We start from the raw sequence: 22,168 nt of genomic DNA, 5'->3' as shown, positions 1-22,168 counted from the left end.
CAGGTAACATACCCGCTCTCCACCTTCTACTGTTAGGGCCTTCTCCCCTGACATCCTCTGCCTTCCCATCTAACAAGCCGCCCAGGTAAACCGCAGCCACCATCAACACCTTCTCAACCCAAGAAGCCATCCTCGGCTGGGGTTGGGGGGGAGGGTGACCTCTGCCTGCCGCTGCCTCTTCCGGCTTCCCTACCTACTCCAGATCCCAGACTCCTTGAGAAACACAAATCAAGGCCCTCCCGCCCTCCTTTAACAAAAATCTCTAGTACCAAGGAGACTGGCAAATAAGACCCCTGATATGTGGCTGCATGTGCCTCGCCGACTTGATGGCCCACGGCCCTTCTGCACGTTCCGTCACACCCACCTGCCCCACTCCCACACTCTCTCCCTTTCCTGCCTCCCTCTCTCTTCCCTTTCTGTGTCCTGGACCTGGCTCTGGGGCTGGGAAACACTCCACCATCCCCAGGCACAGGAAGAGCTGACTTCCTGGCTTTACCTGGATGACCACCACCTGGCCCAGAGGAATGCACATGCGCACCCTGTGCCCCGCCCACCTGGCAGCCTGACCAGGGTCATCACTTTCACTTGGCATCTCCAGGGCGGGCGGAGCTCAGTCTTCACTGGAGACGTAAGTGAATTTCAGTTTCCACTGAACCCATGCATGCGTATGTCGATTTAGACTGTACTGATACACTTACATATTTCCCTGTGCTGGTCATCAGTTAAACACCATGTTAGCCTCGAGTTTTGGAGGGGGAGTCTCAGTGTGCACGGGAAGAGTGCAGGATGTTTCCTACGGGATTATCAAAACTCCCTTTGTATGCTGACCTTGTTTTCATCATAAGGAGTGCTTCCCTACCATCCCAGGGCCCTATAGTCCCTTCCTTACCTTCCTTCTCAGAAGTCCTGCAGATTGGCAACCCGGCACAGGCATACAGGACTGTCCCTTGCAGACACAGGTACTGAACTTCTCCAGACACCAGTTTGGGTGTGTACAGAGTAAAAGGCCAGGCAGGTCCGCCTCCGTTGCTGGTTTTATCTAATCTCCTGCCCACAGCCCTGGCCTCTTTCCATGGTCAGGTGGGCATGCCCTGCACTGCCCTCTTCTAAATCTGTGTTGGCCTCCGTAATTTTCAGATAACATTTCAGCAATTTCAAGTTGGTGGTTAATGATTCTGATGCCATTCTCTAAGATGAATTTTTTTATGATCTACCTTTCTCAGACCCACCATCCCATTTTTCCCTCTCCACATTACTTTCGACAGGCAAACTTTGATTATTTGAATGCCCCAGGGGATGTGCTGGAATTTAAGTTAAGTGAGATTTCAGGTAATTGGAAGAGTTTATAATGTGAACTGCAGTAGCTGGGGGCTATGTGAAATTCCTGACAGTCTTGGCTAACTGAAGTCTTGAATAACCAAGCTTCATCTGAATATCTCTCTTCCTATCCCCCTTCTCATCTTCTTAGCCCCTATGCTCTCCAACAAGCATGCCCTGTGCTTCTGGGCCCATGAGATGAAGAGAAAACATGAGAAAGAGGATTGCTCTCCTTCCATTGCCCATAAACGGGCCAAGGGACCCCCTCTCCTTCGCCAAAGATGGCATAGATTGTTTTAAGTCACTGCTTGCCCACCATGAAGTTGCTGTGTCCCCAGTCCCCTGCCTCAAGCTCAGGCCAAGATGTTGACAGTGGGACCCTGGTTCTGCTTTGCACCAGAGACCATGTGTTCAAGCTAGAGCTTGCAAATGAGCCACAGTCAAGGGTCCCCCACTTCCAGCTGGGCTGCCGGGGGCCTGGGATATGCCGGATACAGAGGTGGCCTATGAGACAGGCGCTAAAGGATTAAACAGTGCCTCACCCACTTCAGTTACATGCTGAGCCTAACAGTCCCATGTGGAGTGGGTGATGGACAGCTGGTTACCACCTTCTGGAATAACAATTCCACTCAGTAGCAGAGGGCTCTTTTTGCAGGCAGGATATTGGTAAAGTGTTGGTAAGGTGTACACGATATTTTGGTCAGACTGACTTTAAATGTGAAACTCCTGTGGCTCATCTTCCAAACACTGGGAGGCGGAGGGGAAGGGTGTGTTGCTTCTGCTTTGGCAGGGGAGGCACCGAGAGGGCCATGGAGTGGCAGGGGCAGAACTAAAACCAGTTCCTGGCTGCCCTTGGGCCAGATGGGACGGCACCCAGGAGACCCAGACAAAGCGTGGCACCCGGGATGTGGAGTGTGGGTCTCACAGCCATTGCATACCAAGGGGACCAGAAGGGGCCCCTCACCCACTCTGTGACTCTCTTTTCCCTTCTATAATAAATAATAATATTATAAATAATCATGATTTTGGACCCAGTGCTTCAGATGAACCAATCATTAATCCCCATGGCCATTCCAAAAGGAGAGATTACTGTCCCCTTTTATAAATTTTAAGCCTCTAAGAGATTTTTAAAAGCAAGTAAAGATAATGACAACAGATTCCTGCAGCTGATAAGAGATAAAGGTGGGATTTGAACCCAGGCTTGTTCCATACCATTTCTACCACAGCCCCACATCCCCTCACAGGAGGCCGTAGGGTTCCATAAAAGAGGGCACCTGAAAGAACCACTCAATAGACTCCAAAGGCACCAATCTTAACACAGAAATCAAAAGAACAGCTTTTGTCCCATTCAAGACGAAAATCATCTCCACTCCTGCTTGTGGAGAGGTCTTGCTTTTCTGGTGAACACTATCCCCTGCTGGAGTGACCAGTCCCCTGAGGCCAGAGCACTGGAGACAGAGTCAACCGGAGGGGACGATGTGTGGGAACAGTCCCAGTGTCCACCCTCTGACACTCCAGTCTCGGGTACAAATCCTCCAATAGGCAAGGAGGTGTCCCATCCCAGTCTGCCCCAAGTGGCAGGCATCTGCAGGCTTGAGATCTTGAAATCAGCCATGAACATCCACCACCACTTCATCCCCAAGTAAGCAGGCCTCTGACCACCACCTGCCAAGCTTTCAACCAGTCACGATCATTACAGTCCTTCTCCCTGGATGAAGAAAAACCTCAGAGAAAGTACTAAAGGGCCACTTGGGCCCCAAATTGTCACCTACAGGTGTCCCCAGCTGAAGCTCTGTCTACCCCTGCTCATATTTTCCTGAGCACTGCTAATTAGCTCCTGCAGTACGTCTTCCTCGTGCTTACGTTTTTTTCCCGCCATCTCCAGGCGTCACTGATGAGTGACAAATTTTCCTCAACAAGAACCGTGAGTTCCGAAGCCAGCCCACAGGAAAAAGTCAGCAGAGATTCTTCCGGGACACGGGGGATGATTGAAACCACTGGAGTTTTCAGAGGACAAACTAAATGGTAACCACTTAAGGCGGGGATTCTATCATCCGGGGCTGTTTCTCTGGCCAATAACTGTGCAAATGGGTTGATTACGTTAGTGAATGGCTCTCAGGGGTGACCCGAGTAAATTATGGCCTTCCAGGAAGAGGGAGAAAACCTCACTGGCTACAAATCACCAGTGGACTGCAAGCCAATACGGGGCCCAGTTTTACTCGTTTTTCCTTGACAGTCCATTCATCCACCCCCACCACTGTCTCCGTCCCCACTGTTCTCCAGGACAGTGTTTAAATGGCAATAAAACGGGTGGTTAGGTTTACTTGTCTGCATGTTTTTGATACCCTGACAAAAACACCCCTGGCATTAAACCCAGGTATGACTGACACAGGTAAAGTCAAAGGATGAGTACTTCTCTTTCAGTAAAAAAGTTCAATGATAATTAGGACTGTCATCAAGAGTAGCATCAAAATAGCTCTACCACTCCCCAGCATCCATCCTAAAGAATTAAAGTCACCGTACTGTAGTGATACATTCATACCCATGTTTTATTAGCAGCAAATTCACAATCGCCGAACAGTGGAACCAGTCTAGATGTCCATCAATGGATGAATGGATAAAGAAAATGTGGTATACATACAAAATGGAGTTTTACTCAACCATAAAATAAAATAAAATTATGTCATTTGCAGGAAAAAAAAAAAGGCACTACTCAGTACATGACCGAGCTGACCATTCGAATAGGAGAGGAAACTCAGAGGCAGAATGCTGGAAGGATACAGTAGCAGAGGACAAGCCAAGTGAGACCCTGGGTCCCAACCCCCGCCCTCACTTCTGAGTGATCTTGAGCAAATCAATCCATCTCTTGCTGAGCCTAGACCTTCCATCTGTAAGACGGGGGCCATGCCCATACCTATATCAATGATTACATGAGACTGTGCCAACCAGGTGTCAGCCTAGTGATCAGCACGTGGCCATCACTTACTAAGACATCAACATCGGCCCCATCATCAGCATCTTCTTCATGGACATCACCAGCGCCAGCTGCTGTCCACACCAGGTGACAGGGCACAAAGCCTGAAATAATTGAAAGGCCTGCCCAATCGGATGGGCTCAGAACCCAGATACGACCATGGCAGCATTAGCCAACACTGATGGCGGCACTGTTCTGGGCACTTCCCTCACATTAGCTCCCTTGACCTCACGACGAGGCCCTACCAGATGGATCCCATGAGGGTCCGACATTCACACAAAGCACTGGACCACAGGATGGAGGCAGAAGTGTCCTGTGGGACTCCGGATTCCCTTAAAGGGAGGAACACTCTTCTTCCTGTCTCCCTTCCAGCCACACACGGGTCCACAAAGCACAAAGCCTCCTTCTTGGGATGGTGGGGGCCAGAGAAATGGAAAGTTTGCTGGGCTCCGACAACAGAGCCATGGTACAGGCTGTCTTGAGAGAGACAGTTCTGTCTTCCCTAGGACACTTGTCTCTCTGGACCACAGTAATGTTATCCTAAAGAGCAAACCAACGTCATACCCATGTGCCCAAGGCCCAAACCGACCTTGAGGAAATCTGGCACGTGCATTGTACCGACAATGTGTAATTGGAGTTATAGGAGTTATAGGTTATAGGAGTCACCACTGCTGACATGGATCTCCAAGACACAAAGGTGTGAGAGCATCTTACTGGGGCATGAAAGGGGGTTTTAAATGTAAGAATAGTTCCCTTCTGGCACCATCATCCAAATACATACTTTCTGAAAGTAAGTACATCAGTGTGCCAGGTTGGTTGGTCCACTCGGTCACTAAGGCTCCAGCAGAGTGGGAAAAACAGGCTCCAGGATCAGAAAGCTTGGGGATCGCGCCCCAGCTCCTGCGTTTCTCACACGCTCCCTTCTGCCTGCTTAGCTCTCGGCTGCATCGACCATGGCCTGCACCCATGGCCACGGCCTGCACCCACGGCAACTGCAGCTGCCTCCAGGGCTGTGGGGAATAGAGGAAGGTGCACAGGTAAAGCATCCTACGCAGCCAAAGTGCTCGACTCTGTATTCCCCTGCTCTTTCAAATAAACCACAAGTGGAGACTTTTGCGACTTTCCTGTCATGAGTGATGATAATGAGAGCAGGACAGGTGGAGCATCCCTCATCCAAAATGCTTGGGACCAGAAGTGTTTCAGATTGGGGGCTTTTATCAGTTTTGAAATAATTACGTATACAGGAGATATCTTGGGGATGGGACCCAAATGGAAACCAGATTCATTCGTGTTTCATGTCTGCCTTAGGCACACTGCGTGAAGATAGTTTTATACGATATTTTAAATAATTTTGTGCATGAAACAAACTTCGTGTACAAAGAACCATCAGAAGGCACCGTGTAGATTTGTGTCCGCACTCAGAGTTTTGTATTTTGAATTTCAGATTGGCGTGCTCAAACTATCATGGCAATCAGAGTGGTGGTTGTAGTATTTGTGGTAGGAAAATCCCCACAAACCAAACCAGAAGAAGGGGAAGAGGAGAGGGCATTTCAATGGGCATGGCCAATGCCAGCATCCTGCTAAGGCTTGGCCGCTCAGCACCAGGGGGAGTGTTTCTGGGAGATGCGTGGAGTCATCTTCACAATGACTCCAGCCATCAAATCAGCTACTTTCCTTGCTCACCAACATCGTCTTAAAAGAACCTCTCTCAAACTCAGGTGTTCAAATTGTCCAATGAAGTCCTCTCTTATCTTTTAAAAGTGGCCTTTTCACTAGTGCCTCTCAGGAAAGGAGCAACTTGGAAGAAGACCGCATGCCTAGGTCTTTGGGAGACACAGGATACTTGATTTCTTTTGCCTTCCTTTGGCTGCCTACTTGCATATGTAAGTCCCTGTGGATGGATCATATCTCAATTCACAGGCTGAACTGGCCATCCTTCTTGACCCAGGCCAGAGACACTGATGTGCAGCAGGTTTCTTCAGTCATCAACTATGACCTCCCCACCAACAGGGAAACTACATCCACAGAACTGGTCGAGGTGGGCGTTCTGGCCATGAGGGTGTGGCTATTAACATGGTGACAGAGAAGACAGAGGACTCTTTGAGACACGGAGACCTTCTACAACACCTCCATTGAAGAGATGCCCCTCAGTGCTGCTGACCTCATCTGAGAGGGGCTGTCCTGCTACCTAACTGCAGCCAGGGTTCAGTCCTGGGAGTAAGGAGCAGCTGGAAGGGGGAGGGAAGGGGGCCAAGGGATGGGCATCGTGTCATTTTTTTCTTTCTTTCTTTTTTTTTTAAATAAATGTCAATTTTTGAGGTAAAAGAAAAAAAAGTGGCTTTTTCAGAAGGCAGCTGAGGAATGGAATGAGGTAGTTTCTAGAACTTGCTCTCCCACAGACACCTCACACCAAGGGCTGGGACGTCAGATGCCCATTCAGATACACCCAGGGATGTCACGGCAACACACCGAGGCACATCCAGGATACTAAGTGAGCCAGCCCCTGTCCCTGCAGCCTGTTCTGCTGTCTCACACCTGCACTCCTGACAGGGGGAGGCAATGCAGTAAGTGTCCCTAAGACATTGGCTTCAGGTCCAGCAAATGTGCGGTTTGTCAACATCACAGAGTCCTGTGCTGCCATTATGACTGATGAGGATGGTGACAGTAAGGGTAATGACGGCGACAATGATGGGGATGAGTGACATGGAAATGGTGTGATATTTATTGCTGGGTAGAAAAAACAAATTTTAAGACAGCATATTGGAACAGAAATGAGAATAACGGTTCCCTCTAGGGCAGGGGGACTATGACGAAGGGCATATAGAACCCTCTGGGAAGCTGAGAATGTTCTAGACCTTGATCTGGATGGTGGTCACACTGGCCCAGACATATGTAAAACAGGACTGAGCTGCCCACTTAAAATGTGTGCACTCACAGTCTGTATTTAGCCTCAATACCAATGAAAAGCTAAAATAGCATGTACTATAAAGTCATTTTTAGCAAGAGTGGCCTGAGAAAACGGGGATTGTACATTTGAATGCTAACAGCATTCAGTTCTGAGTAGTGAAACTACAGACTTTTTTCCCTTTAAACATATCTGTGTTTTCTAAATTTGGAGCGTGTGGTGAATTCATATTACTGTTTAAAGTTTAAATCCACCACTACCCAAGGAGTTTATTATCTCCAGAAAACACCTTCCGCCTCTCTCTTCTTCCCAAACCTTCCCTCATTCGCAGGTCAGGCCCTCAAGGGCGGCCCCCCAGCTGCCCAGGGAGACTCTCTGAGGTGGGGTGAAGCAGGTCGAGGGAGGTGAACTGGTACTGTGAGGCTCTCTCACTTCCTGGGAGAAACTGCTCATCAGAGCGCGTCACCCAGTGCCCCTGCCCCGGCCAACGACCGCAGAGTGTTCTGACCGTCCCCTTTGGGTCACATCTGCAGGGATCCTTACCCCACCGTGGCTCAGCTCCCAGCCTCTCCTGAAGTCTGGATAGGAATCTAGAACCAGACCCCAAAGTCTCCCTTTTTAGCTTAAATTCTTGGATTTAGATCCGAGTCAGCTGGAAGCCGACTGAGGAAAGGCGTCTTCTAGCAGCAAAGGCTGTCACCTCTTCATGGAAATGGTGCAGAGGCCCAGCCGAGGCTCCCAGCATGTGACCGAAGTTACACCTGGCTCTCCACCTTCCATCTTGCTGAGTGACCATAAAAGGGTGTTTTAGTCAGCTCTTTCCCTACGTGACTAAGGATCTGACCAGAACAGCTGTAGAGGAGGGAGAGTTTATCTAAGGGCTCACGGTTTCAGAGGTCTTAGTCCATAAAGGCCGGCTCCATTCCTCGGGGCTGGAGGTGAGGCTGAACATCGTGGCGGATGTGTGGCAGGGGGGAGCAGCTCACGTCACGCTGATCAATAAGCAGAGACTCCACTTGCCAGATACAAATCTATACCCCAAAGCCACGCCCTAATCCCCACCTCCTCCAGCCACTCCCTACCACTTCAGTAACCACTCAGTTAACCCATATCAGGGGATTAATTCACTGATTGGGTTAAGACTCTCACAAGGACGCTCACACTCCAATCATTTCTCCTCTGGACCTTCTTGCACCATCTCACACGTGAACTTTTGGGGGACACCTCACATCCAAACCATAACACAAGGGCTCTAAATTTCTGGGCACTCTGGAAACACTCTGGATTCCCATTTCTTTATCTATAAAATGTAGACTTGACCACCTGCTCTGTGTCCAACCTTCAGAATGGTACAAAGGGAACGTAGAGGAAGGTGACAATGTCCCCCCAATGGATTGTGTCCCTGACTTTTGGCAGAGTGCCAAGGACATAGCAAATCCTCTTGAACATCAGTTGAGGAAAGACAAGTGTAAGGAATTATTTTTATTACTATTTCTCATGATGAGAAGGTGACCACAGAAACCCAAGAAATCCCGCAACTTCTTTGCAAAAGAGTCAACCGTGGGTGGCAGATGAGCTTCGGAGCAAGCTTAGCTCCAGGTCAGGAGCGCAGATGAAGAAGCACACACTCCTTCACACGACAATGCAGGTCTGATCCCCACAGAAAGCCCCACTTCATAACCAAGTCATTTCCCACCCGCAGCCTCTGGCTTTTTTCAGGCGTCTATCTGACACCCTGAGGTTCATGCTCGGGAGGAAGGAGAAGAAGAGAGGCAGCGAGGGCCTGTGTTGTGGTAAACTTATAAACCACTGGGCTTATTAAACAGGGATGTGACTGGCTCCCTTTAAAAGATCACAACCTGTACTTTGAGAGTCAGAAGTTCTATGGGATAAAAATGGAGAATGAGGGGACTTTGGGGAAAGAAACAGATGAGAAATTTGTTTGGGAAAATTTTAAAAACGGGGGGGGGGCAGTTTTTCAGTTCAAGAGTTCAAATGAGAACCCTTTGGATTTGGAATTCTTTGAGATTTGTTCACTCCACACAGGACACTGAGCCAGGCCCAGTGGGAGGCTCCGATGAACCAGCTGCTCCTGCTCTGAAGCAGCTGCAGGCTAGACGCGAGGCAGGAGCACGGGCAACCCCAACACGGGTGGCCCAGGACCCGTGGTCAGAGAGGCAGGGCTGGACCGATGCCCTGCAATGGCAGGAGGGGAAGAGAGCTGTCAGATGAGGGCAAGGCAGTCGTGACTGAACCTGGAGAGAGCAGTCAGGGACAGTGAGAGAACCAGGGGCCACCTGAGGAGAGGCCTGGACCATGGAAACCCAGGCTTCACACTGAGAAGTCTATTAAGGGGTGATTCAAAACCCCAGCAAAAGAAGAAAGCAGAGCAGTCGGCAGATGAAGAGCAGAGAGGGTACCAACAGGAAAGGGCAGAACAACGTGGGCGAGAGGCAGGGCACAAAGTTGGGAGGTAAACAGGAAGTTCTCGGAGATGCTGGGGAAGAGGAAGTGGCCCAGGGTTGATGAACAGGCTGTGAGCACACCTGCGAGTCTGGAAAAGAAGGAGACTGCTGGGAAGGAAGAGGTCGCAGGCTGACCCCACAGACTCACCATCCTGGAGCCAATTATAAAGCAAATTGGAACTGGCTAGGAAAAGCCACCTCCAATACTGCCCTGGTGGTGGGTCTGCAGATGGCAGCAAGCAGGCCATCAATCTGTGCCTCATCAATATGAATTTTCCATGGCATCAGGTTGACAGCTGGCAGGTGACACATCCCCTCCCTCTGGAGGAACATCTCTGGAGACCTGGGGAAGGGTTTTCCCAAAGTCAGACAAAGACAGGAGGCCCACAGCGGCCTAGGGCCTTAAAATACAATTGACACACTCTGCCTCGCTTTATTGTCACCTTAACCAAGATACACAGGCAGGTAGAATTATCTCCACTGTACAAAGTCCAGAGGAGATAAGGCCTTCAACGTCAGGAGCTCGGCCCAAGACCACGGAGCTCCCTAGCAGGGAGCTGAGGACTTGGGTAACCCAGAGCAGCTGGCCAGGATAGTAGGCACGCACCAGGGTCATTTGGACAAAGAAGAGGTGGACAGCAAAATCAAGTGGGTTGAAAGTGGATAAGAGCAAGGGGCAGAGATGCAGGTACAGATGGGTCCTGTGCTCTGCACAAGCCTTTCCCCACCCCGCCCCTCACATACGCCCCTGGAAGACCAGTTCCCCGCCTAGGGCACCTACCCACCTGCTTCCACTGAACACAAACAATCACTCCACCAGCCTCCTCCAGAGTGAAGGCCTCACCCACGACCCCAGATCCTTCTCTACTGCTAACAGGACATTCTCAGTCTCCCCATCAGAGGACAGATCATCTGAAAGTCCCCCAGTAAGTCCTGTGTTTTGCCTCCTGCCTATTTCTATTTTCTCCTCTAAATCTCCACTTGCTGAAATCAAGCCCAAACTTCCTGGACCCAGTGCCACATCCATTCAGAACCCTCCTCAATCCCCCAATCTAAGTCCACCTCCCCTCACCTTGCAGAGCCCTGTTACAATACCTGTCCTGGGGATATGGTCTGATGCCCTTCCTCTATCACCCGTGACTGCAGAGGCCTCCAGGCCAACTGTGCTGCAGAAGGCTCCACACCCAGGGTGCTCAATGCCTCTGGCCCACTGAAGGCCGACCCTCCCCTGAGACCCACTCTGCCCCACCCGTGTTACCTAGGTTGCCCTTCACAGCAACCAGCCACCTGGACCAACAATGGCGGATCCATCCTCACTGCCCCCTACCTTTGTGCCTGGCCCTAATCAAGCTACGGGAGGACAGGCACATCCTGGAGTCACCCTCCGCAAATGAGGATGTGGAATCGAGGTAGAGACTGCAAATGGGCCGGAGGAGGCTGCTGTGGGATGCTGAATCCACGCCCTGCCTCAGGTCCTGCTCCTCTTGAGCCGCAGCATGAAGCTCCGTCATTCCAGAAATCCTGTCTCCTGTCCCTCCACAGGCAGTTCCAGTCCCTTCCCCTCGGAGCTAACGTGCGCAGGAGGTAAGATCCACACTCAGAAAAGACGCCTTCCTTCCTCAGGCCGCAGGTGAGGGCTAACCAGGTAGGGCTTTAAGGAAAGCTACAAGATAAAGAGCTGGCCTCGAGCTTGGTGGTCACAGACAGATGGCAGGAAGGCCGGAGAGGGCTGTGGTCAGGGAAGAAGGGGGAGACTCGCCTCGGGGGAGGGTATCGGGGTGTGAGAAGAAGATGGAGGCCAGAATGCATGAAGGACCAGGGTGGCCGAAGCAGCTAATGCAGGAGGGCACGAAGAGACAGAAGGCAGACACGGGTCAACAGGGTCCTGGGAAGCCACTGAGGTTTCTGAGTAAGAGAACCTGTGAAAATGTTTTGTTTCTGTGTTTCAAGGTGGCTTACCTGACAAGTTGTACAGAGCACAGGCTGGCTTACAGAAGGTCTCATTCCCTGGGCAAAACTAGCATGTTTGTTGCAATAAAACATACTCTCCACAAAGCAAATCTCTCTTGTCATGAAGCACCCCACGTCCCAGTCTGGTTTTATTGGTGGAAAACCAGGCACTGAGTAACACGCGTCATTCACTCTGGTCATTTTCATTCACAGACGAACCACAGTCCTCTCCTCAGCTTCAGCCCATGTATTTTATTCAATGTGAAACTCACTAAATTAATTTTTTTCACATAAGAAGAGTAGAAATTGTCAAATTTAGAAGCACATATGTGAATTTCCCTGCCCAGGAGAGAACATGAATCCCATTAGTTAAAAATAGTGGTTGTGCTCACTCCCCGCCTTTGCGTGTTAATTTTCATAAACTTACTCTGAAATTAGCCTGCCACTAGGAAGATAGCTGCTCATCAAAAGTGCTCCCAGCAAGCACCAAGCTCGCCTTGCAAGAGTTCAAGCGATCCCAGGAAACTCAGAATAAGGCAACGTTCTAACAGCGTGAGTCCTGTCTCGCCAGACTCACTGATTTCCAAACTCTTGCCATCTCGAGGACCGCCACTCTCCAGCGACCCATCCAGGGCCACCTTGGACTCACTCAGTCCAGCTGCCTAGGAATCCTGAAGGGGTCTTCCTTTAAGATGTCTCCCCCATTCTCCTCTTTTCCTCTATGCCCCCTGGTACAGAGCCCCCTTATCTCTTCACTCTGATTCCCACAAATTCACATAACCTACATTTATTGAGTACCTAGCACAGACAAGGTAGTGCTGAGGTTACAGATTAATAGCACATGGTCTCTACTCCCAGGGAGTTCGAGATCTTTTGGGTCCAGTGTGGAAACAAGCAAGTTAAGGGTGACATGGACAATCACAGCATACATGGCATGACTCGGGCACAGTAAGGCTCATTGAGAATTTTGATGGTGGCAGAAAAGCGCCAAGACTGGTATAGCTCCTCCTAGCCTGCCTTTCCCTAATTCTTGGCAATCACCAAACTTGTTTTTATATCCCACTGCCTGGCTCAGTGTCCTGCAGAAAGTAGAAGCTCCAAGACAACTGAGCCCAGTGGAAACAGGTCCATCCCAAGGGCTTGCTTCAACCTGCCTGCTAGCCTAGGAAGCTCCTCTCTGCTCCTCAGGACACCCTGCTGTCTGGCTTTTGAACTCACTCACCACCTGGCCCATCCTGGCTATCCCACCTTGATTTCTACTACATGAACACCGTCATTCCTGCCCTCATCTAGAATGTTCTCTCAAAGACCAACCACCAGCTCGGGGCTCATGCCCACTTCCAGTCATGATCTCCCTTACCCTCTTTAGCCAAAGGCAAGAGACTCATTTTGAGAAACTGATGTGACTCCATTTTTGAAAATAAATAACTAACTGCAGCTTCTACCTCAAAGCCTGTCCTAAGGAAGGGGGCGTGACCCTTGTCCTTGGAAAAACACACAGAGCCTTCCTAGGCACATAGCCACCCTGCTGAGTTGTTTGTCTGCAAATAATAGGAGAGGTCTGGGGCGCCAGGTGTCCCTGACTCAGTCAGGCTAGGTGAGGACCCATAGCAACCCCCTAGCAACCACCAATCAGCATGAGACAAGGAAAACACCTGGGATACCAGATGACCTCCAGTAGTTTATGATGGTTGATAACACATTGGGAAACCATGTGTTCAGCACATACACCCCTCATGGCCTAAACCAATCAGTTCAAAGGAATCCCCCTCTTGTACTAACCAATCACCCCTACCCAACTTGTTCCCACCAGTGAATGTGCTAGTCAATGTTAAGAGTTGTTGTTTGATTTTCCTGCAGTACAGAATGATTTGCTGTGTGATGTTGTGACGCATAGAGTATCCCCCCCAAACCTATAAAATCTCACTTAACAAAGAACCGGGACTCACTCCCTGGTACTGCTGTGTCGGAAATGGTTGTAAGTCCAGGCTCGAGCTTGCAATAAAGACTCTTGTGTGACTGCATCGGATTCGGCTCCTGGAGGTCTATTGGGGGTCCCACAAATCTGGCCTTACAATTTCAAGATCCACTTCTAAGAAGTTTTCCACAACGCTTAGTCACCAAATGTATATGCGCACACTCCCATATCTGAGATCTGTTGTTACTATTGAGGTACGGGGTATTTTCAATCAATAATAATCGCAGCTAATGGAAATGAATATGTTAAAGGACTGTAGCCCATCTTCCCACCTCACCTCCATCTCCTGTCCCCCTGCCCTATTTCTCCCAGTGCAGGCCTTGCTCTAAGAACCAGACATTCTGTCTTCCTGTTCCACAGAAGGGGTAGTTATGCAGAGCACAACTAACAGAGTGACCGCCCCGTTAGTTTTGAAAGTCATTAAGGTGTAAGGGCATAAAAGAGTCTCCTCTGTGCCCCCTCCATCATGACCCCCCAAAAATACTGGAAAAGATATCCCAAGTTCAGGAAAGAGAAGAGTCAGAGGGCAAAGAGGACTTGGTTACTAGTCTCTAAGAAGGAAGCCAAGCCTGGCCCCACAGGTCTGGGGTGGGAGGGGTAAGGAGTACAAGGAGCATGGCTAAGCTGTTGGAAAGCTGTTGAGCTGGGGAATTGGAGAGGGAAGGATAACGTTCTGTGTAGCACTGGCTTTCTGTCTTGGATAGCCATCTCCCCTATGTCCAAAACAATCAGGCTTCTTGCCAGGTGCAGCGGGCCTGCTTGTAACCCCAGCAACTTGGGAGGCTGAGGAAGGAGAATCCCAAGTTTGAGGCCAGCCTCAGCAATTCAGGGAGACCCTTGACAATTGACCAAAAACCTGTTTCAGAATGAAAAATAAAAAGGACTAGGGATGTAGCTCAGTGGTGAAGCACCCCTGGTCCCATTCCTAGTATCAAAGGAAAAAAAAATATCAGGCTTATTGAGGTACAATTAATAGAGAAACACTGAGTCCTTTTAGGTGTATAGTCCTTTGACTTTTAACAAACGTATACAATCACCAAAAGCAACACATGGCGTGTCCCTCACTGTGGGAGGCTCTCACGTCCCTCTACAGCCAAGGCCTCACCCCCCACCCGCCCGCCGCACCTAGGCTGCGGTTTCTGCCTTTTCAATTTGACTTCTCAAGAATTACTGAATATGCATATGTTCAAATCATGAAATTATGTGTTGAATGTGTGAAGTTCTTATGTATTAACTATACCTTAATAAAGGAGGTTTTAAGAAGACGTATGACAGACACCAATCAATACAAAACAGCCACTCTTCACAAACATGAAAACAATCAATTATGCATGAATCCTCTACTCTGTATCCCTCAAAATGAAGTTACTGGGTGGTATGGAGGTTGTTTGGAGGACAGAAGGGAATAAACTCTCCTGGCTTGAGAAAAAAATTCATATAAATGGAGTCACACCGGAGGTGTGATTGACTCTGGCCTCTTCCACCCACCCATGTCTTTACGGCTCATCCCTTTCTTGCACGGCTGTGCAGGCTGCTCCATCCTGACCCTGAGCAGAGCTCTTACACCCATTACCAGTTTGTCCACACACCGAGTGAGGGAAGCTGGGGCTGTTTCCCAATATCCAGGGTTTTGTGTGGCCACGTGTCTTCATTCCTCTCCAATCCTGCCAGCGAGTAGGACTACTGGGTTGTTTCGGTGAGTGTACATTTGATTTTATAAGAAACTGTCAAACTGAAGTGGGCGCAGCAGTGCACCCCTGGAATCCAGCAGCTCAGGAGGCTGAGGCAGGAGCATCACCAGTTCAAAGCCAGCCTCAGCAACTTAGCAAGACACTAAGCAAATGAGTAAGATCCTGTCTCTAAATAAAATATTTAAAAAGGGCTGGGGATGTGGCTCAGTGGTTAAGTGCCCCTGGGTTCAATTCCCAGTACCAGACAGAGAGAGAATGTAAATCTGTTTTGGAAAGTGACTACTATCCACTGTTCCCTCTAGCAGCGTAGGAGACTTCAGCTGCTCTCCCTCCCTCCTTGCTTGTTTTCCACCCAAGAGGTGTGTTCCGGTTTCAATTTACACTTCCCTGATGCCTGCGGAAATCCAGCATCTGCCCCTGGGCTTATTTACTCTCTGCACCTCTTCTTCAGTGCAGTGTCTACTTACCTTTTGCCCATTTTACATATTAAGTTGTCTTTTTTCTTATTACTGAATTGTGAGAGCTCTTTATATATTCTGGATACTTCCTCCCAATATGTGACTTGTCTTTTTTTAACAGAGACTTTCAAAGACAAGTAACTTTTAATTTCAATAAAGTCCGATTCAAGCTTTTCTTTCTTTGATGCAGTGTGTTTTCTGTGTCCTGTATGCTCTTGTGACTTTTTAGTAAGACCTCTCCCAGACAGAAGCTGGGTGCGCCCAGCTAAAGGTCACATTTTCTCGCCTCTGCCACAGCTGGCCATGTGACTGTGCTCAGACCAATGGGATGTGAGCAGAGGTGACAGGCACAACCCTCCTGTCATCCCTATTAAAGAAAAGCCCTGGCCTTGGACTCCCCTTGCCACCCCTCTATCCCTGTGCTGAGACCCAAAGGTGGTGGGCACCCAAGTTCAGCCACTCAGATGAGGACCACACCCTGAGCATGATGGGAAGTGACATGAAAGAACCAGAGCTCTGAGATGAGACACAGAACAGAGCTGCCCTCCTCCCAGAGCACCACGCCACCACGTGGAAGAGACAGCAACGTGGACATATCTAAGCCACTCTGCTTTGGGGGTAGGCACCTCAGACTCTGCTCTAACATCCATCCCTCCCCCTTAGGAGGTGAAAAACAATCCCCATCCCCGGGACCCCACCTGGCATGGGACGCACCCAAGCAGAAAACTGCACCGTCTCCCAGCCTTCCCCACAGCTCCGGAGGACAGCAGAATATCAGCCCTGGAGCAAGTCAAGGGCAGCAGAACAAAATGAAAAAAGAGCCAAGTTCCCCTCAGGGCCATGAGGGGCAGCACATCAATTTGTTCTTCATTCACCCGAAGTGACATGGACTTGGGATTGACTGCCAAAGGGCCAGAGGGGGGCAAGGGAGGACACAATGGTGACCTAGAGTGACCAAAACAAAACACGGGACTCAAGCAAGGAAAACACGGCCGAATGGAAATAGCCCAGGCTGGATGCGCGTCCCCAGCCCCGAGTCCCGCTCAGGACCCCCACACACCCGCCCTGGAGCTGAAACACGGCAGAGGTGGGTCTCCAGTCCAGAACATTCCCACCACTCTTGCGATGAGAACTTGCAATCCAGATGAAGGTTTAATGTCAAAATAAAGAGGTTTTCATTCCATGTTCACCAGCGTGCGAGTCGGAGGGCTCACGCCCAGGACCAACGTCACCTGCCAGGCGCGGGCTAAGCGAGGACAAGCATGACTTCATCTGACCTCACAATCCTGGCACCAGGAGGTGGGTTCTTCTATTATTCCAATTAAAAATGAGGAAAATGAGCTCAGAGCACTGCATGGGGCAGTGATTTTCCCCAACATCCCCTTCTTCTGGGAAAATCACCCTTCGGTTTTATTTGGGCGGCTGTCCCATCCCCCCACTGGTAGCCCATGGAGCCTGGGCAGGCTCATGCCCATCTCCAGGCCCACGATGGTCAGATCACTACGCTCCTGAGCGATTTCTTGCAAGAGAGGCGAATCCTCTAAGGGATTTTGAAAGGAGTATCCTGGAGTTTTATGGGATCTGCTAGACAGAGTCTCATCTTCCCTCTGGACTTGAACTTGAGATGATGGGAGGCTGAGACTAAAGCCAGGAAGGAGACCCCAAAATGGAGGAAACTATCCATTTGAATGCTGGATCCTGTCGTGCTCCATCATGGAATTATGTGCTAGCTGTTTTAGCTCTATTAGTTTCTTAGGGCAGCCATAACAAATTACCATAAACTGGGTGACTTGAAACAATATAAATTAATTCTGTCATACGCCTAGATGTTAGAAGTCCAAAATCAATGTGTCAGCAGAGTCACATTCCCCAACGTAGCTCTAGGTGGGGATCCATCCGGTCTCTTTCTAGCTTCTGGAGGTTGCTGGTGATCTTTGGCTTTCCTTGACTGGCAGCCATTAACTCCAACCTCTGCCGCTGTGGTCACACGGCCATCCTCCCTCCCTGTGTATCTTCTCATGGTCTTCCTTCTGCATCTCAGTGTCCAAATTCCCCTCTTCTTATTCTTATAAGGACACTGGTCAGTGCATTAGCACTCACCCAGTAGGACCTCGTCCTAACTCCAGTACAGCTGTTAAGAATCTATCTCTAATAGGATCATCGTCTCAGGAGTGGAGGGGGCTTGAACATAGTTGAGGGAGGGGGCACAATCCACAGCATCGGCCAATAAATTCTTTCTGAAATTACCCACTTTGGCTTGGATTTTTGATCATTTGAACCAAGGAAGAGGCAGAGTCAAGAGGTGTCCCCAGGCCTCTTAATTTCTTCAGAGTCTAAGCCAATGATTGAGAAATAACTCTGGGTTTTCAGGAGTTTTTGTTTGTTTGTTTGTTTTGTTTTTTAACTAGGGATGCCCTCGGGGGCGCTTAACCACTGAGCCACATCCCCAGTCCTTTTTTGTTTTATTTAGAGACACGGTCTTGCTAAGTTGCTTAAGGCCTTGCTATGTTGCTGAGGTTGGCTTTGAACTTGTGATCCTCCTGCCTCAGCCTCCTGTTGCTTGGATACAGCTGTGAGCCACGGTACTCGGCTTGGGTCTTATTCTTATCTGACCACAGTACTGAACTCTACGCCTGCTCCACCCCTCTCTGCCAAAGACAGGGGCTTTACTTAGGGCCACCCTAGGGTCAGCTGTCTTACAAAGACCCTATGACAATTGCACCTAGCATGCTCAGGAAAAGGAGATCGATTGCTCTCTAATTAACTAACCAAAATTCAAAGAGTAAAATTAATTTAGGCATTGTCCATCACAGGGTGGGAGGCTTACAGGTGACTAGGATTTTTATCGTGGAAATATGAAGTTATTGATTGCATAGCTGCATTTGAGATCTCTCCAATTTGGAAAGCTCACCTCAGGTGGTGAGAAGAGCATCTGCCCCTCCCTAGACATTTAATTTCCAGAAGAGAACACCAGCCGGGCCTCGTCCACATGCATGGCCGAGTTTACTTCGGGGCCTGAGAGAAGGCTGTAATTTCAGCTTGTTATACGAAAAATGTGAAAATAAAGCTGATCCCTGTAGGATCATTTTAAATGAAAACTGCTTCCTAGAGGCGAGCTGTGGAAGCAAACTGATTGAAAGAGAGTATGGGGCAGGAAGGATGAGGGAGTGAGGTTCCAGGCAGGAGGTAGAAATAGGGATTTCTGCAAAAATAGATTTGAGCTGGCCCAAAAGTCCATTTGGCTCAGGACATAGGTGCCTCCATGTTTTCTCCAATTCTTCCTCTGGGTCCCCAGATCATTTTGTAACACCACCAGCCACTGGCCACACTCTTCCTTGACTCCTACTTGCCTGAGTACCAGACCCAGGCCACACCCACAGACCTGGCCCCAGTGATGGGCAGGGCGTTCTCCTGAGCAGTTGAGCTTGTAGACAGACAGACTAGAGTTATCCCAGGCACTTTCTAACAGTATGACTTCATTTCCTGTGACTGCTGTCAACAATGACTGCAGACTGGGGGCTTAAAACAACACAAGTTTATTCTCCCATAGTTCTGGAGTCCAGAAGTCCAAAATCGGTATCAGCAGGGCTGGCTTCTCTGGAGGCTCTCAGGGAGTCTGCTCATGCCTCTTCTGGCCTCTGGTGAATGTGCAGTGGATTCCTGAGCCTGTCGATGCTGCATTTCAGTCTGTCTCTGCCCACACAGGTTCTCCTCTGAGTCTCTCTTCCCATAGGCTTCTCCCTGTGTCTCAGTGTCTCACACCTCCCTCTTTACTCAGCCTGTAATATTTAGGGCCCAGCTAAATCCAAGATGATCTCATTGTAAGATTGTTAACAAGATTGTATTTGCAAAGACCCTGTTTCCAAATAAAGTCACCTGCACAGATAGTGGGAGTTAGGACTTGCACATGTCTATGGAACCTTGCATTTTTCCCAGGCACTAAACATGATGCTGAGGTGGGTGATCTGAACACGGTATTCAAAGAAAACTGATCCAGATGCTGAGGATTCAAAGATGAATAAGACTTGGTCCCCTACCTTAGGGAACCTGCCACCTTATGGGAGATATAGACAGATGTACCAATGACTAAAATACAGAGCAGGGTCCAGCGATTCCAAGCAGGTTCTGGAGTCAGACAGACCTGGGTTCCAATCCTGCCTCTTCCACTTACCAGCTGTGAGACTTTAAGCAAGTCCCAACCTGCCTGAGCTAAGGTTCTCTTAACCTGGGTAAGAGATAACTCACGCCTGCCTCATTGTGAGACGGAAGCTCAGATTACTAGGGAATGCTGAGCTCCTTCCTATACAATGCTTACCATGAAGGATGCCTTCAAGAAATAGCCATCGGTTACGACTAAGGCGGGAAGCAGGTTGGATTCATTTTCTCCTATCACATGGCACCTGGTTGGGTGCTCACCATATGCGAGGTCTTTAATGACTGTCTGTAGAAGGCAAGAAGGTGTTCCTCTAGAGAAACTCAGCTGGGAGACCAAGAGACCCATTTAGGATCCACTGACTTATTCGACAAGCATTTATTGATCACCTGCTGTGTATGGAGTTGGGTGTGATGGCACTAGAAATAAGAAGCCATCTAAAACACAGGGCCCAGTGAGGGGACTGCGCACACGGGACAACACGGTCAGTGCAAAGTGGCAGTAAGCTCACCACTGAGAGGCATGCTCAAGGGACATCTCCCACAATTTAGCACTTGACTGCATCTCATGCTTTAGTATGTTCTTATTGTTTGTGGTGTGACATTCCTCCCTCACTACATCACTGAGCCCCAGGAGTTCTTCAAGGGCAGGAGGGTTATCTGTCTTGCTGTCCACTGACTTCTAAGTATCTTGCAATGTAATCGACTCCTAATAAGCATTTATTTGATAGGCGTTTGTTGGAGTAGTGAATATTCTGCTGCATATTGGTGCCTACCTGCTAGACTTCTATGGAGAATCACCTAAAGCCTCCCTAACTAGGTTGTAAGTGGGCCCAGAGATAAGCTCCCCAGAGGATTTGTCCTTTGTCAGTTGAAGGAGCTAGAGATGGGTTGCAATACTGCATAATACCATGGGTTAGGAGAGCTCTGGCTTTTAGACTGATACTAAACAAACTAAACCAGGGCAGAAGCTATAATATCTCATTCCTCTTCAAGAAAGAATTGCTCTGCACACACTGGACATTAGGTAGCTAGGTGACACCCAGAACTGCCAGCACAAAGGGTGAAACCTGGCAGCTTACCCAGGAGAGGGAGACATGAGCACCCCTCTTACCTGGAGAAGCCAGTAAGTCCTCAGGGTAGACTGAAGAGGAAACAGCACGACCTGAAAGCAGGTCCCAGAGGTATGTTTACGTTTAGGAGGCCTGATGTTCTGTTTGCACAAACCAATCACTTCTGCACCGGTCTCACTTTTTTGGTAAATGGCTCCACCAGCTTGCACATAGTAGGCCACAGAAACATGTGTTGGTTGAATCGAAAAACGTGATGAATGAACAGCAGCTGGGACCTGGAACTCCCTTACCCAAACCATGGCTGCAAGGAATCCCACCTGGCCCAGGTGTGACCCCAGGACCCAGATCTCCCCCTGGGACCACCCTTGCACCAGGCGTCCAATCGCTTGCCTCCAAAACAGTGGTGACCAGGCAGGCAGGTGGGGCTTGGCTGCTTCTCCCGCATCCCAGGGCTGCTCTCTCCAATCCACGGCCAAACCCTGCCTGGGGGGAGGCCCCTCCCCAAAGGCTGGCACCCGATGGCGCGGAAAGCAGTGGCGTCCGCGTAGACCCCAAAGTCCTGGAGGAACTGCGCACCTGGCAGGTCGCTCGGGGCCGCGCGCCGGGGCCACCGTGTGCGCTCGCCCCGCGCGTCCTGGCCCGGCTCGGCCTCGCGGGGCGCGGGCCTGGGCCGGAGGCTGCTCGGCGGCCCACCCCGCCCGGCCGGCGCCGCGGCCTCACCTCGCTCACCAGCCCCTGCCAGTCGCTCTCGGTGCGGTCGCCGCTCATGGCCTCCTCCATGCGCGGGCCGGCTTCATGGACGCCTTCCTCCTCCTCCTCCTCCTCCTCCTGCCGCGCAGCCGCCGCCGCCGCCGCCGCCCGGGCCCCGCGCGGCCCCGAGAGGCCCCGGCGCCTCCGAGCCGCCGCGCCGCCGCCTCCTGCGGCCGCCCGCGCTGTTGCCTCCACGTCAGCCTCCGCGGGAGGAAGGGGAGGAGGCGCCGCGCCCGGCCGGCCGCCGCCGCAGCCCGACCCCGGCCCGCGCCCGCAGGGGGCTCGGCCGACAGGTCTGCGTCCCCGTGAGAAGCCAGTCCCCAGATCCCGCCATCCCTGACCACCGTCACGACCGCACCGCCAGAATGTCAGCTCCACCCGGCGGGGGCTTTCCGGGGAAGGTTTGGGACCGTCCTGACACACAGTAGGTGCTCCACAAGCGTCCCTTAAACGCA

General features: G+C 50.3%; 1 protein-coding gene and 1 non-coding gene across 4 annotated transcripts in view; one reads left to right on the top strand and one right to left on the bottom strand.

The window, feature by feature from the left end:
- Ccdc149 (coiled-coil domain containing 149) overlaps nt 1-21,818 on the bottom strand; it is a 91,558-nt gene extending 69,740 nt beyond the window's left edge. For 2 of the 3 annotated variants that reach the window (XM_026403777.2, XM_026403760.2), the window contains exon 1: nt 21,684-21,818. In XM_026403777.2, coding sequence (XP_026259562.2) covers nt 21,684-21,743 — 60 coding nt within the window. In that variant the 5' untranslated portion in view covers nt 21,744-21,818. The remainder of the gene's footprint in view (nt 1-21,683) is intronic. The other variant, XM_026403769.2, reaches the window with a different exon arrangement.
- On the top strand, nt 6,021-6,170 carry LOC113193466 (small nucleolar RNA SNORA67). The gene has a single exon (XR_003302145.1). It is a non-coding gene; the product is annotated as a small nucleolar RNA SNORA67 (small nucleolar RNA).
- Nucleotides 21,819-22,168: the final 350 nt, after the last annotated feature.

This window comes from Urocitellus parryii, chromosome 10 (assembly GCF_045843805.1).
Source record: "Urocitellus parryii isolate mUroPar1 chromosome 10, mUroPar1.hap1, whole genome shotgun sequence".
NCBI lineage: Eukaryota > Metazoa > Chordata > Mammalia > Rodentia > Sciuridae > Urocitellus > Urocitellus parryii.
This window is presented reverse-complemented; position numbering and strand designations above follow the sequence as displayed.